The following is a 16,338-nucleotide window of genomic DNA, read 5'->3' as shown; positions in this document are numbered from 1 at the left end:
GTCTATTACGCCAGATATATAAGGATGACGCTATTGACAAAGCAATAATTGATAAAAACAAAGCAAAAAAGTTATAATTTTGACAAAATTATCCTTTTATAATTTGTATCTAATTTCTTCTAATTGATTTTGTCAAAATAACTAGTCTTATCAATTATTATTATGACAATAATGCCACCAAAATATAAAGGTTTAAATGCACTAAAAATCACCAATTTTTGCGTGTTTTTGGTATTTAATATAATCTTTTACTTTTGACAAAAACGTACATGAACTTTCAAAATTTTCCAATTAAAGACACCAGCACCGTTTTGGATGTAAAATGACACTATTTTTCAAATGAAACTATCACGACCCAAATTATTGAGCTGAGACCGGCGCTCGGGAATGGGAGTGATAGCTCCAAAACCTGTAATTTAAAACGGGTCAAAAATGACCGAAATGGCTCAGAATTGGTCCTGGCACGACGTGAGGGCCTTCCTCACGTCGTGAGGACTCACGTCGTGAGGACCATCCTCACGTCGTGAGGATGTCTCTCACGTCGTGAGAAGCACAAAACCGCCACGACTTCAATTATGACGTGCTTATGACACTTCCGCACTTACCCATCTTCGCCACAACACTTAGAAACGTCAAAAACGCATATCAAATTCACCAAACCGAATATCAAAACTACGAGGTTACCTTGATTACCCGCTGATTCATGATCGTTTTGCAACAAGAATCGTCAAAATCGGTGAAGAAACAGTAACTCTAGGTGATGGCGATGTTGATCGATGAAGATGAAAGAAAGAAAAATGGATTTTGATGTCTGGAACCTTCATTTCAATTGAAATGAAATCATTATATAGGTCGGCTAAAGTACCACTAGACTTAAGCAGCTCAAACAAACTCGTACTTTAACCCAATCTCGTAATTAACATCTCCGTCCAAAATTAAAACAGTCTCAGAATCTTACGAAACTTTACCAGTAATTTTTTTTAAAATATTTTACGAACGATGGTGTAAAATTTAATAGTTCGGGACTTATATTTTATTTTATATTAAATCTTATTTATATTTGAGGTCCCGTTTAGTCCTACTCGATAGAACAAACTTCGTCCAAAATTGTCACGACCCAAACTATTGAGCCGCGACCGGCGCTAGGGAACGGGAGTGGTAGCTCCGGAACCCGTAGCAAGCCTAAAATCACAATTAATTTTTCGCAAATATAAAATAAACAAATAACAACAAACAACGGAAGCCAATACTCGTATATAACATATTACCAAATATACACACTAACTGTTTTAAAACCTCGCGGGCTCTAGTTACCGTACCCTGTACGAACTGGCCTCGCGGTACTATACACTTCAGTTAGTGTCTCAAACTATCACACCGGCATCTGGGGCCGTGGATCATATACAAACACATAGCCTATCAAAAACATATAAACAAAGACAGCAGTCGATATGTACAAACAAAATAAAACTGCTGACTAGGCTACTACTCCGCTGACACCGGACCACTACTGCAGCATTAACAGAAGTCATAAACTAACATATACAGATGACTTCTGCACTCCAAAATTGGTCTCTAGCTAAGTCCACAAGCTAAGCACCTGAAAGACATCAAAGGTGAGGGGTCAGTATTTGGGGAAATACTGAGTGAGTTGACATTTACTAACAGTATTAATATAAAACATAGCATCGCATCTCAAGAAAATATTAATGTAAAACATATAAACAGGTATTTGATCCGTACGAAACTAATATCCTAGCATGCGACACATTCCTCAAATAATCATATATCATTTAATCCAATCGTAAATATCAATTGCGAGTCCAACTCGCTGGTGGCCCAGCCACTAGATACGGGGACTTCCAGGCTACACCGTAGCCGAGTTCACTCTGCGTATCTAAATCATAACCCAATCGTAAATATCATATTCATCAACAGCTTTCAGCTGTATCAAGTCATTTCTCAATGCAAACATACTAGACTGACTCGATACTGGTGATCACACAGCCTATTGACACCCAATAGGTAGCTAGTTTCTTCGGATCGCATACTAGTTCGCATATATAGAAATTAATAAAGCATATAACATTTCAATCAATTATATATATAATGCGATGCGTGTAAACTGTATATATATAAAATAGTTTTAATACACGAAAGTAAAAGTACAACTCACTGTGACCGCAAACCAAGAAATGATATGATCGATCTGATGGTATGCCTCCGCTAGTCCGCTTCTACTGACTCCACTACTTGCTGACACGTCTGGTACATTGTTTATGATTAGACGTGCACTTTATACTTTAATACATATAATACTTTTATAATTTAACTATTGGTTTCATTCTTAGTATTATTCTCGTATTCAGAAACTCTTAGTCGTGTCCACGACGTATTACATACTACTCCTTGTATCCGAGAGTTATATAATTTTCTTAATACTTTACATTATCGTTATTTGCGTAAAACGTCGAGCTAAGTCTATTTTAGTCCCTCGGACAAAAGTCCGTTTTAGTCCCTCATGGAATACGCGTCTGCACAAGGTGGTGTGCGTTCGTACACCATGGGTGTGCGTTCGCACACCGGTGTGCGTTCGCACACTGTGGGTGTGCGTTCGCACACCTTCACTGGTGTGCGTTCGCACACCACTGGTGTGCGTTCGCACACCATCACAGGTGTGCGTTCGCACACCACGGGTGTGCGATCGCACACCACGTGCGATCTGCACGCAGTCCCCGGAAACATCGTTTCCGGGCTTCCCGTCGTGCTATCACTTGCCATACTCACCAAACACTTCGTTTCCGATAAAACCCGTAACTTTGTTTCTCCAAAAACGTTAAAAATCGAGTTTAAATCGATAATCTCAATCCCTAAACTAAAACAGCCCAAATAACTCAATTTCAGCACCAATTCCCGAAATCTTACCTTGAAATGAAGCTCAAGATCAGTAGAGGATTGAATTCCGAAGAGATTGCCGCGAAAATCACGTGAATCGGACGTCGAACGGAGAAACCGTAAAGAAACGAAGTTGATCGACGGAAAGTGAAGCTTCTGGATTCCTACCCTCTGATACCTTCCTTCATTCAAATGGTTTCTTCTTATATTGAATGGCTAAAGGTTCACTTTGGTCCTTGTTCTTTTTGTTTCTTATCATTTATCTTTTAAACTTTTCTTTCATACGATTTAGTCCATAGCTAAATCGTTAAATTCTTTTATTACAAATTATACGTATTATTTATATCCGATAAATAATACCAAGCTCGATATTAGTACTTTCCGTCAAATTCCAATGTTTCTATTTTCGACACAAAGTGGCTAAATTACCACTTTGGTCCCTGTACTTCATTTTAGACTTTTCTTGACATTTTTCCTATTAATTCCAATTCTAACTTTAGAATTGAAATATAACCTTAATCTTTTCATAGCTAATTTCTCAAAACCGACCTACTTGAAACTTATTTATCGGAAAACTTTTCCAATATCGCCACTTCCGCGACTCAAAACTGGACACGTGGTCCAATTAGCTAATTAAATATTTTGGGGTATTACATTCTTCCCCTCTTATAAAAATTCGTCCTCGAATTTTCATAGAACTTGTTGGGATCTTAAAATCGTTCTTATACTTTCCTCGATGTCCATTACTACGTGTCTGACTTAGTTTCTTCCTTTACTTTAAATTTTAGCTCTCACTTATTGTTATGACTTCGTACTTACTTTATTCATACTCCTATGAGTATTTTCCTTTCGTAATCACAATCTACGACTTTTAATCTTACTATCATCTAACGATATCATCCTTCTTCCTTACTGTTTATCGTCGTTGCTTACTTCTTTTCTACCGTTATCTGACATCTCACTCCTGATTAACTAATTTCTTTCAACTTGTACCCTGTCTAGCACAGTTACTATCTCTTAACATAGCTAAACTTGATACATCCTTCATTATCTCCCACTTCTTATTCTTTCACTTCTTTAAGCTATCGAAAACTTTACATCGTCCTATTGGTCGTGATCCTTTGTTCTTTACTATAGTTTTAGATACGTAATTTACATTACTTCTGATCGTATGGCTTGTATAGTCTCTCTTATGCACTAATATTACTTATATTCTTATCCCCTTCACTTTCATCTAATGGCTCTTTGAAAGTTTACCTTGAATCTCTTATTGACTTTTCATTCAATAATGTTTTTCCTTTACGTCATAGTTCCTTATTCAAGATGACCTCATAATAATCCTACATGCTTCTTTAGTATTTAACTATTTCGAGAACTTTTCTCGTTAATCAGCTTTCGCTTAACTTCTTTCTTATTTTTAACCTTTAACTGACTTCATCTTTAATTTTCATCCTCAACAGATTCATTAGATCCTTAATAACTTATTTATTTTCTTAATCGTCATTCTTTCTTGTTGTATAATCAGTTTTCTTTCTATTTTACTCTTCTGCTTCTTACTGTTAATTCTTTTAATTTCACTTCTTACAATACAGTCTTAACACTGATTGTAATCGTTCCTTAACTTATTCTTATTCTATCTCTCATCTTCTTATTAAATTTTGAGGGTATTTAAGTTTTACCCTTACACTTTTCTTCATACCATCCACCATTCTTACATTTACTGAAATGTATGTCTATACGCGTGCCTTTCTCCTTTCTGTTAATGTAACTTACAATTCTTAAGGCTGATATTAGTAATTTTACTTAATATCAGTCATATAGCATTACTATCTCTCTTGATCTATTTAATTTAAACTTTCGTATCTTGCAAAATCGTATGCTTCGTCATTTCGTATCCTTCCTCTTTCTACTCCTGTATCCTTAAACACTGATATTGATAACGTTATATCTCCTTTAAATATCATTTGATATTCATCACTCGTATTACCATCTCTTTTGGCCTTCATACTTTTAATTTCTCCTCTTCAATTACAATTTTCTAATGCTACTTCGTTTATCTCAATTATAAGAATAATCATATATATCCTTATATATATGTTACGTTTCTTTCGTCTTGCACGACTCCCTGTCGTTCCATCCTTTACTCTTGTATAAAGATAATTGCTGTATCCTTAAATATCGCCAGTGTATCGCAGCTTATCTGTGTATGCTTCCCGATAATCACTCCTTTAGCTTCATTAGCCGAATTACAATAATTATTAACATGGCTTTATTCTTTTATTGGAGTTTCTTTCACAATTTTATTCTTATTTAATAAGAATCTTTTATTCTTTGTCGCAGGGCTTTGTATCCGAGTTTACTTACTAAACAAAACAATTTTAAAACTTCTTTTGGCTGCGCAGCTCTTTTTAAACCATTTTTCATAAATCACTTAAAATCGTTAGTACAATTGTTGCTCAGAGTGATGATATCTCTCATCACCAAGGAGTTGCTCAAAATCGCAGTTTCTTTTTCTATTACGAAGATATGATGCATGATCTAAAATTTTGAAAATCATTCTTTTATGCATTTCTATCGTGGTTATGCAATGTTACATGCAATGCCTGAGCACAATTGTACCTTGAAAGATCATAAAAACTTTCAAAATCTTCATAAAATTGTAAGTCTTACTCTAGATTATACGCTCTGCGACTATTAACGGCTTCCTTTATACCTATTGAGTATATTTCAAATTTTTTTTATTTTTTTTTGTACTGCTGTCAAATTTTTGTATTGCTGTCATTTTCTGTCATTTACAGACTGTTCGTCTGTCACTTCACTTCTCTCTCCATATCTCCGATAACTCAATTAAATTCATAATTCTTTATTACTGTAATCGCCATATCCACTTCTGCAATATTCTATTCTACGTCGTATACAGATACAAGTGTCGATATTCCACATCGATTTCCTTTTATAATAATCTATCTTTCCCTTTACAGTTTCTTGAACGTAACATAGGAATTACGTTCACTACAAATGTATTATGTAGTATATATTACATTACTATTTTTTTTTTTTTTTTTTTTTGTGAGTTATGATTTATGTTCTTTTATTAGGCGCGTGAGTTTAACTACAACGCTTCCTATAGGTTCTCGCTTTCTAAGGTATTATCCTAAAAGCAAAACCTATTACTGACATTCTATTATGCAATGCAGCAAATATATCAACACAATAATACAAACACATAAACACAATTACGGAAAGCATATAAATTACTAATACCTGGAGGTGCCTGACGCGGAACATTAGGTTCCCTAATAACTACGCCAGTATGTCGGCCCCTAACTGTTCTACCTGAGTTTCGTCCACCTCTCTGCACAAAATAAGGGTTGGTTGTAGTTCTGGAGGACGTACTAACGTAATCTGGGTGGTACTCACGTCTAAAGTAATAAGGTCGTATCGGATCACCCGACCATTCATGCTCTGTTTCAATTCTACGGGCCATTGTGGTAAGCGTGCTGAAATGTTCATCCACATGCTCATACAGCTCATCAAACTGAGGTCCTAAACCCCTGACATATCTACGATTAATGGTCCTATTGTCTTCATTCAGATTAGGAACTCCCTCTGCCATCCGCAGAAAATCAGTAGAGTACGCTCCTACAGTTAACATCCCTTTAGAAAAAGAACGCATCTGCCTCCTAACCTGATTTAAGGCTATCTGCGCTTGACCATTAGCTATGTCCGCATCTTCCCTCAAATTGCGGTATCTCCGCACACTTGACCAGAAATAGTCACCTCTGTATTCCTCGACATCTAATTCATCTAACTCTTCTTCTTCTTCAAACTCTTCTTCCTGAGGATTTTCCTCTTCTGCTTCTTCTTCCAATTCTTCTTCTGGATCCTCCTCAGGGTCTTCCTCAGAATCTTCTTCAAGATCCTCTTCCGGATCTTCCTCCGGTTCTTCTTCCTCTTCTTCGCTGTATTCAATCTCCGGCGAATGTTCTCTAATTCTGTTTCTGGAAGAACTACCTATCTCTGACACAGACATAAAACCATTTTGATATATTTCTGGTGATGTTCCATTATCTGCGTGGAATCCATTCTGATGGACCCCAGATGGCTCGCCTACTTCATTATGAAACCCGTTTTGAAATATAGGAGGCGCTTCCTCCCGTTCTTCCTCAGCATGCGACTGAGCTCCGTTTTGCCCAGACATGCTGAAAAGAAACAATTTCGAACGTAAGCGACCATCTGAGCCCATTTCACACGCAATTCCAAAATCAGCTTTATGTAATGCTGTAAACATTTAGCATTTAATCCAACTGCACGTAATTCGCAAGCAGATAATCACTTAACAATCGCAGCGCGAGTAGTAAATACTTAATCCTCTCAATTGTTCATAATTTGCAAACATGTAACCACCTTCTAAATCTTAACATAAGAAACACATACTTAATTGCTTTAGTCGTCCGTATAAACAGATACTATTCACTTACTAACTTAATAGTCCTGGTTCGCGCGCGTAATACCACGTACTACTAATGCACACATAACACAATTACAGACAACCACGGTCTGACTCTTGCTGCAGTAGTTCCTAGGTATACTTACTGACAAATACTCCCTGTCAAACAAACAATCAGACAACTCTAGCAGTGGTAACTGAACCAAACTGCTCTCAAACAAGCATTGAAACAACCTTGCAGTGGTAACTGGACCAAACTGCTCTGATACCAACTTTGTCACGACCCAAACTATTGAGCCGCGACCGGCGCTAGGGAACGGGAGTGGTAGCTCCGGAACCCGTAGCAAGCCTAAAATCACAATTAATTTTTCGCAAATATAAAATAAACAAATAACAACAAACAACGGAAGCCAATACTCGTATATAACATATTACCAAATATACACACTAACTGTTTTAAAACCTCGCGGGCTCTAGTTACCGTACCCTGTACGAACTGGCCTCGCGGTACTATACACTTCAGTTAGTGTCTCAAACTATCACACCGGCATCTGGGGCCGTGGATCATATACAAACACATAGCCTATCAAAAACATATAAACAAAGACAGCAGTCGATATGTACAAACAAAATAAAACTGCTGACTAGGCTACTACTCCGCTGACACCGGACCACTACTGCAGCATTAACAGAAGTCATAAACTAACATATACAGATGACTTCTGCACTCCAAAATTGGTCTCTAGCTAAGTCCACAAGCTAAGCACCTGAAAGACATCAAAGGTGAGGGGTCAGTATTTGGGGAAATACTGAGTGAGTTGACATTTACTAACAGTATTAATATAAAACATAGCATCGCATCTCAAGAAAATATTAATGTAAAACATATAAACAGGTATTTGATCCGTACGAAACTAATATCCTAGCATGCGACACATTCCTCAAATAATCATATATCATTTAATCCAATCGTAAATATCAATTGCGAGTCCAACTCGCTGGTGGCCCAGCCACTAGATACGGGGACTTCCAGGCTACACCGTAGCCGAGTTCACTCTGCGTATCTAAATCATAACCCAATCGTAAATATCATATTCATCAACAGCTTTCAGCTGTATCAAGTCATTTCTCAATGCAAACATACTAGACTGACTCGATACTGGTGATCACACAGCCTATTGACACCCAATAGGTAGCTAGTTTCTTCGGATCGCATACTAGTTCGCATATATAGAAATTAATAAAGCATATAACATTTCAATCAATTATATATATAATGCGATGCGTGTAAACTGTATATATATAAAATAGTTTTAATACACGAAAGTAAAAGTACAACTCACTGTGACCGCAAACCAAGAAATGATATGATCGATCTGATGGTATGCCTCCGCTAGTCCGCTTCTACTGACTCCACTACTTGCTGACACGTCTGGTACATTGTTTATGATTAGACGTGCACTTTATACTTTAATACATATAATACTTTTATAATTTAACTATTGGTTTCATTCTTAGTATTATTCTCGTATTCAGAAACTCTTAGTCGTGTCCACGACGTATTACATACTACTCCTTGTATCCGAGAGTTATATAATTTTCTTAATACTTTACATTGTCGTTATTTGCGTAAAACGTCGAGCTAAGTCTATTTTAGTCCCTCGGACAAAAGTCCGTTTTAGTCCCTCATGGAATACGCGTCTGCACAAGGTGGTGTGCGTTCGTACACCATGGGTGTGCGTTCGCACACTGTGGGTGTGCGTTCGCACACCTTCACTGGTGTGCGTTCGCACACCACTGGTGTGCGTTCGCACACCATCACAGGTGTGCGTTCGCACACCACGGGTGTGCGATCGCACACCACGTGCGATCTGCACGCAGTCCCCGGAAACATCGTTTCCGGGCTTCCCGTCGTGCTATCACTTGCCATACTCACCAAACACTTCGTTTCCGATAAAACCCGTAACTTTGTTTCTCCAAAAACGTTAAAAATCGAGTTTAAATCGATAATCTCAATCCCTAAACTAAAACAGCCCAAATAACTCAATTTCAGCACCAATTCCCGAAATCTTACCTTGAAATGAAGCTCAAGATCAGTAGAGGATTGAATTCCGAAGAGATTGCCGCGAAAATCACGTGAATCGGACGTCGAACGGAGAAACCGTAAAGAAACGAAGTTGATCGACGGAAAGTGAAGCTTCTGGATTCCTACCCTCTGATACCTTCCTTCATTCAAATGGTTTCTTCTTATATTGAATGGCTAAAGGTTCACTTTGGTCCTTGTTCTTTTTGTTTCTTATCATTTATCTTTTAAACTTTTCTTTCATACGATTTAGTCCATAGCTAAATCGTTAAATTCTTTTATTACAAATTATACGTATTATTTATATCCGATAAATAATACCAAGCTCGATATTAGTACTTTCCGTCAAATTCCAATGTTTCTATTTTCGACACAAAGTGGCTAAATTACCACTTTGGTCCCTGTACTTCATTTTAGACTTTTCTTGACATTTTTCCTATTAATTCCAATTCTAACTTTAGAATTGAAATATAACCTTAATCTTTTCATAGCTAATTTCTCAAAACCGACCTACTTGAAACTTATTTATCGGAAAACTTTTCCAATATCGCCACTTCCGCGACTCAAAACTGGACACGTGGTCCAATTAGCTAATTAAATATTTTGGGGTATTACAAAAATTTAAAAAAATTTAGGCATAGCTTTTCAGAATTATTTTACAAACCTTGACGTGAAATAATTAGCCTCGAACTCATAAGTTATTTTATTTTAATTTATAGCCTTTTTTAATCCCGATCTCACTTTTTTTATTCAATATTCAGTTCCAAAATTTCCATATTGGAATTTCATAACTGACTTTCTCGGGTCTTATTTACTTTAAGTCTTCCAGTAATTTTTCTATTACCGCCACTCTGGTGACTTAAAACTTGACACGTGGTCCAATTGCCGATGTCAAATCCATGGGGTATTACATAAACATACACGTGTTCTTAATTACAAAAAATTAAAAAATTCATATTAAATATTGCCAAAATTAAAAGATTATATTAAATACTAAAAACACAGAAAAGTTTATGATTTTTGATACATTTAAGTCAAATATAAATATGTCAACTGAAAAGTTATTATATATTAATTTTAATATTAAATCTGATACGAATATTTTTATTTATAATAAAAGAATAAAATTAAAACACATGCATTTGGTGCGTTAAGTAAAATATATGTTTTTCAATTAAATCAAAGCTTTTGTAAATAAATTATCTTTTTCTAAAATTATTAAATATAACATGTTTTTAAAATTTGAAATATAAATAATAGTAATATTTAAAATTATACTAGTACACATTATTATTATATTTTTTTTAAAATGAAATGCCATTAGCTTTCCTAATATTGGGATGCAAAACTGACAGCTTTCGTAATAGTTAATGCCTAATGGCGGTGAGGATTACAAGTTATTGGTAATACAAGTTATGATAACTGGTTTAAATTTTTCCAAAACAGTCCTTTCTGGCCATTTTGTGTCCAACAAATTTGGGGCTAAATAGAATTTCCCTTTTAAAAAAAACGAATCCTTTGATTAGATCCACATACATAAAGGGACATAAGGGATAGATTCATTAAGAGAAAGGGAAATGTTACCTACCTTCATTAAAATAGACAAACAATCATAACAGGAAATGGTATTATTGTTGGATTCTTAATTAGCAAACTCACTTTTATCACCTAATAATTTATTATTGCACATGACACCCAAACAGAATCGTTAATATCACACACTCACACTCAAAATTGCCTTTTTCTAATCATACGATAAAGATCATCAAAAAGAAAGATTTCGATTATTCAATCAGATCAGAGGTGTGCACACCAAATCGAACCAACCAAAAATTTGATCGGATCAAATTAAAAGTAATTAGGAATAGTAGAATTAGCAGCAAATATTTTTGCAGCTAATAGTATGAAATTGTTACTATTAATATACAGTAATATAAAAATATCATGCCATGTTACTGCTAATAAAATGTTATCTTAAATAGTTGGCAATAAATATAAATCGCTGCTTATAACTAATTAATGGCAACAACTTTTAAAATTATTACTGCCAAATGTTTTTTAGCAGTAAAAATAAAAATTAGCTGTAAAATTATTGCTACCAAATATAATATTTTTTGTAGTGTGGTACGACTTATCTATTATAACATAATTTTATTAAATTATTTTTTCTGTGTTCAAATAATTAAAATATATTTCCTTGCTTTTTTTAATTGACTATATAAATGTAATTGCATGAGTCTTTAGACTTTCTAGATGATTTTTGCAATTATACCTGATTATTAAATAACTTTATTAAATAGATAATTCAATTAATAAAATTAGACTTTTCACTAATGTCTCAATAATTAGAGTTAGATAAATCTCAATAATGTAAGACAGGTAGAATATTTTCTTAAAATTAACAATATTACTTAAATAGAAAATTAAAAAAAAAACGGAAGGAATATGATATATTACAATTTACTTTAAATTTAAATCATAAATTCAATACTCCCTTCACTTCTTTTGGTTGTTGTTTTAAAAACAAATTCTATAAATAAATGAGTTTCTAAATTTTCAAATGAATGCTATTAAATTATATTTTAAATTGTCCTTCTTATTGATCACTTCATTAAATAAGTAATTCAATCTATAAAACTGAATTTGTTTTAATTCTTCTTAGTTTATTAAATTATATTAAATAAAATTAATCTTTCTTAATTATTAGTCTTTATTAATATTTTAAAAAATAAAATTATATTATTTTTTCATATTAAAATTTAAGACAAATAGATTTTTTTTTAATATTTATAATTTACTTTAAAATAACAATTAACAGAAAAGTACAAAATGTCTATATTTTTTATTTTAAACATTTATAAAAAGATGTCTATGTATTACTATTAAAAATAAAACATAATTGAATGTTTTTTTTGATAATTGAAGAATGATGGGAGGGGGGGTAGCAACACCCACCAATTTGCTGCTCAGCGTTTATAACATTTAAAATATATTCATCGGTTGAATGCAATTTTTTTAATCTGGTTTAATTTTTATTTTATTTCAAAAGTCGTTATTTTAATATTTGTATTACCTAATCGAATCCATAGATGTGTAGTACTAGTACATCTACATCCCTAATTTCAATTGTTATTATTATTACTATTATCCTTCATTGTCTCTCTCTTAAAAGCATTCATGAATTGCCATTTTCACGCCCCACATCACATAAAGCATCAATGGGTCACACTTTAATCATGACAACCACCTCCACCACCACTTCCACCGCCACCACCGCCATCCCTTTTCAAATTTTGCTCTCTTCAATTAAAATAAACAGAAACCTCAATCTATCAAGAAAAAGAAACAAATTAACACTATTACTTTTTTTTACATTCGGTTTTTAAGGTTTCGTCCTGACTAATTCGGATCCGACCCGTGTCGCGTACCTAGCATAGTAAGTCTGTCAGTAGAGATTTTTTATATTAATAAAGCTTGAATCTAAAACTTTGTTTAAGTGTTACCAAACTGCTTAATAGTTAGTAAATTAACACTACTACTAGTTCTTGAAATGAGAGCTAAACATAAATATATAACAACAATAATACTATATAATAAAATTCAAATTAAAGAACCAAAAAAAGCAAGAACCACAAAAAAGAACACAAGGCGTGCGCGAGAGAAAGAAAAAAAAAATAAAGATTTTTCATGCGTGGCTCTGTTCATGATCAAGAAAGCTAGCATGTGAAGAAAGCTCTTTAATCCACTCAAATGTTCGATGACGTGACATTGTTTGCTTTTTCTGCTGCTTTATTTTCACTTCTTGTTCATCATTTTTACCGCTGTTCTTGATATTTTTTACGTTTAATGGAACTGATTTCACTGCACTAACTGTACAATTACACCCACTTAACAAATTCTGTTTCGTTTTCGGTTTCGGTTTCGGCAATTTCTTGCCGCTTTCGTTGTCGATAATCTTGATGCTTGAATTATTACTATTACTATTATTACTACTACTGCCGGAACTGCTGTTTCTGCTGACAGAACTACGATTCTTGAAGTCTTTCAATTCGATTTCGGGTGTCCGTACCAATCCCAATCTGAAAAAATCCCAAGCAGTAGTAGTCGATTTTCTGTTTCGGGTGTTCGTTTGATTTACGAGCTGTTTGATTTGAGGCTTCGGACTTGGATGCGAGTTGAATTGATTCTGAGTAATTCTTGGCTTCGAAATTCTTGAATTTGAACTACTCGAAGAAAATTGGCTTCTGCTGTTGCTGCTGCTGCTTCTGCTGCTAAAAGAACTCGTAAATTCTCCGGTTGAATTACGGTCTAAAGATTCCGATCTTGATAAACTCGTGGCTGCTACACTGAATTTGTTATTTTTGAACGAAATAGTACTGTTCTCGGAACTGACCGAGAGACGAAATGGAAGAATTTGACCTTTAAAGAAAATATCATCAGCAGAACACATTTCTGATTTTGTAGATAAAGAATCATCGAATGATCCGAATTTGAAATCTTCTTGAATTGCTTCACTTTCTTGATTTTTCGCTTCCTCTTCGGCTTGGATCAACTCGACGGGTAAATCGCATAGCGATAATGATTCCTCTTCGGCTTCTGTTTCTTGATCATGAGATTCAGAATTTTCCCATTTCAGCTCATCAGAAATTGCTGCCATTTCTTGAAACATAAGAGAAAAAAAGGATATATTATTTAAAAAGTATGAGATTATGAATGTAGAGAATAGAAGAAGATATTTAAATCAGACAAAAATGAGAAAAAAAGGGGTAAAAGACATAAAGCAATACTGAAAAAGAAAAGAATAGAAATGGAGAAGTATGTAAGAGGTTATACCCAAATACTTACTTTTTATTTGTTTGTTTCTTTAATTTTTGGGGACCGATCAAAAGAGAATTGGATTTACCTAATAAGCCGGCCATTACCAGATTCTTTAGTGTCTTTATATACATGCAAATACTCTTTTTTTGCATGTATTACAAAGTTGATGCTCATGTGGGGCTATGTATTGTTTCATAACTACATTTTAATTCCTTTTTTATCATTATGTATATCTTTTTAATATGATTTCTTATAAGTTAATAATTATTACTCCATAAATTTAAGTTCAAATTAATGTTTTTCCTTATAATTTCAAAAAATCGCTACTTTCCCAAAGGATTCTAGCAGGGGCGGAACCAGGCTATATGCCTGATGGGGAAATATAGTAATTTTTATACATTTCACCTCCTCAAAAAAGAATTTGTACAATTTTGTCCTCCCATTTCAAAAAACCTAGTTCCGCCCCTGGATTTTAGAATATATAAACTAAAATTTGAGAAAAAAATAGTAATTTTTAGAATTTATGAAGAAAATAGTAGTTTGAACTCAAAAGATAAACTTAATTAATCATTTTCTCAAGTATATTTACAAGGATTTTTTTTATTTAGATTTATTAATAATTGTTAAGTAAAAAAAAAATTAATAAAAGTTTGTTGATTATATTTGAGTTGTAGCATATGAAACTAATAATACTTTGATTATAGTATATAATGAAGTTTCACTCATCTTCTTAAAAGAATATTTAAAATGTTTTAAGGTAATTTGAAAATTGAACAAAGGTTTTGGCTTCAAAATCATGGCCAAATAACGTATTTATATTTGTTCCTAAAACGCTCCCATTGGAGCAAGAGTTGAAAAGATTTTTTATATAGATGAGGAATTGAGGATAGAATAAAGGGCTCAAGCATGTATTTGAGTGTTCGAGAGGAGCGGAACTATCTTTAAATTAGGATACAAGTAGACTCCGGTGTGTTTTGGATTTTTAAAAGGAGATAAGATTTAGAAAGAAGTTAAATTCGAATCTAAAAACAAAAACAAAACAAGAACTAAAATTTAAGTTCGGACTGGAAAAAAAGTATAGATCTGCCACTAATTCTAGTGGAAGTGGATATTTTAAGACCTTTGAACATAGCTGTGATGGCGTTAATGAGTGAAAATCATATATATTGACTGCCTATCAGGGGCGGAACTAGGGAGGGTCGAAGAGGGCTGGCCGACCCTCTTCGCCGGAAAAAATTAAAAAAAAAGGATTTTTGGAATTTTTCAGATAAGGGTGATTATAATTGCCCCTAAAAATCGCCCCTACATGTGTTAGAGACGGTTTTTTCTATGTAGGGGCAATTTTTTCTATGTAGGGGCGGTTTTAACCGTCTCTACAACTGAAAATTTACATATTTGAATTTTTTACAGCAGTTTATTTTTTTTAAATAGCCGAACATAAAAAATCCGACCCTCCTAAATTGGAGTCCTGGTTCCGCCACAGCTGCCTATCCAATACGAACGTTTTGATAATTTTCAATATGTGTGCGGTAAACGGAGTCACTGGGACAAGGATTATAGTGATGCTAGTAAAATCTGTTTCGTTACTTCAAAATATTATAAAACCATGATGAAAATTCTTGTCAATGATCTAATTATGATAATCATTAGTGACATGGTATATGAAATTAATCATGTTATACACTCACGGACCGCCGTGACAATGATTGAATGCTATATATGATTAATCAAGGCATTTATAACCAATTAAAGAAGTTAACATTTTATATGCATTTTATAATTTTTAATGAAAATATTAATGAGAACTTCTAATAAAACTATAATTCTGAAAAGAAAATAAACTTATGGATCGAATAGAGATCCTCAAGTAATTATCTTACAAGTGTAAGCTATTATATATGTTGAGATATATAATTTTGGGGAAAGATAATAGGATTGTGAAGCTTTCATGTTAGTGATTTTTTTATTTTATTTTGGGCCGGTGTGTGAGTTGATGTTGATTTTAAAGGAATAAATTTAGGTATTTTGTGTGGTGGAATTGGATGCAAATAAGTTTTAGAATGGTATATAAAACTTGTGATTACAGAGACAG

At 33.8% G+C, this 16,338-nt stretch overlaps 1 protein-coding gene across 1 annotated transcript; it reads right to left on the bottom strand.

The window, feature by feature from the left end:
* Positions 1-13,000: 13,000 nt before the first annotated feature.
* On the bottom strand, positions 13,001-14,374 carry LOC126654562 (probable membrane-associated kinase regulator 1). The gene is made up of 2 exons (XM_050348466.2): positions 14,274-14,374; positions 13,001-14,087 (listed from the first exon to the last, which is right to left on the bottom strand). The coding sequence occupies exon 2, from the start codon at positions 14,083-14,085 to the stop codon at positions 13,114-13,116; it is 972 nt and encodes a 323-aa protein (XP_050204423.1). The 5' UTR covers positions 14,086-14,087; positions 14,274-14,374; the 3' UTR covers positions 13,001-13,113.
* Between the last annotated feature and the right edge of the window lie 1,964 nt (positions 14,375-16,338).

The sequence above is a fragment of the Mercurialis annua genome, linkage group LG7, assembly GCF_937616625.2.
Source record: "Mercurialis annua linkage group LG7, ddMerAnnu1.2, whole genome shotgun sequence".
NCBI classification, from domain to species: domain Eukaryota; kingdom Viridiplantae; phylum Streptophyta; class Magnoliopsida; order Malpighiales; family Euphorbiaceae; genus Mercurialis; species Mercurialis annua.
This window is presented reverse-complemented; position numbering and strand designations above follow the sequence as displayed.

Coding starts and splice junctions, on each gene's coding strand:
- LOC126654562 (XM_050348466.2), bottom strand. CDS start 14,085: ATGGCAGCAATTTCTGATGAGCTGAAATGGGAAAATTCTGAATCTCAT.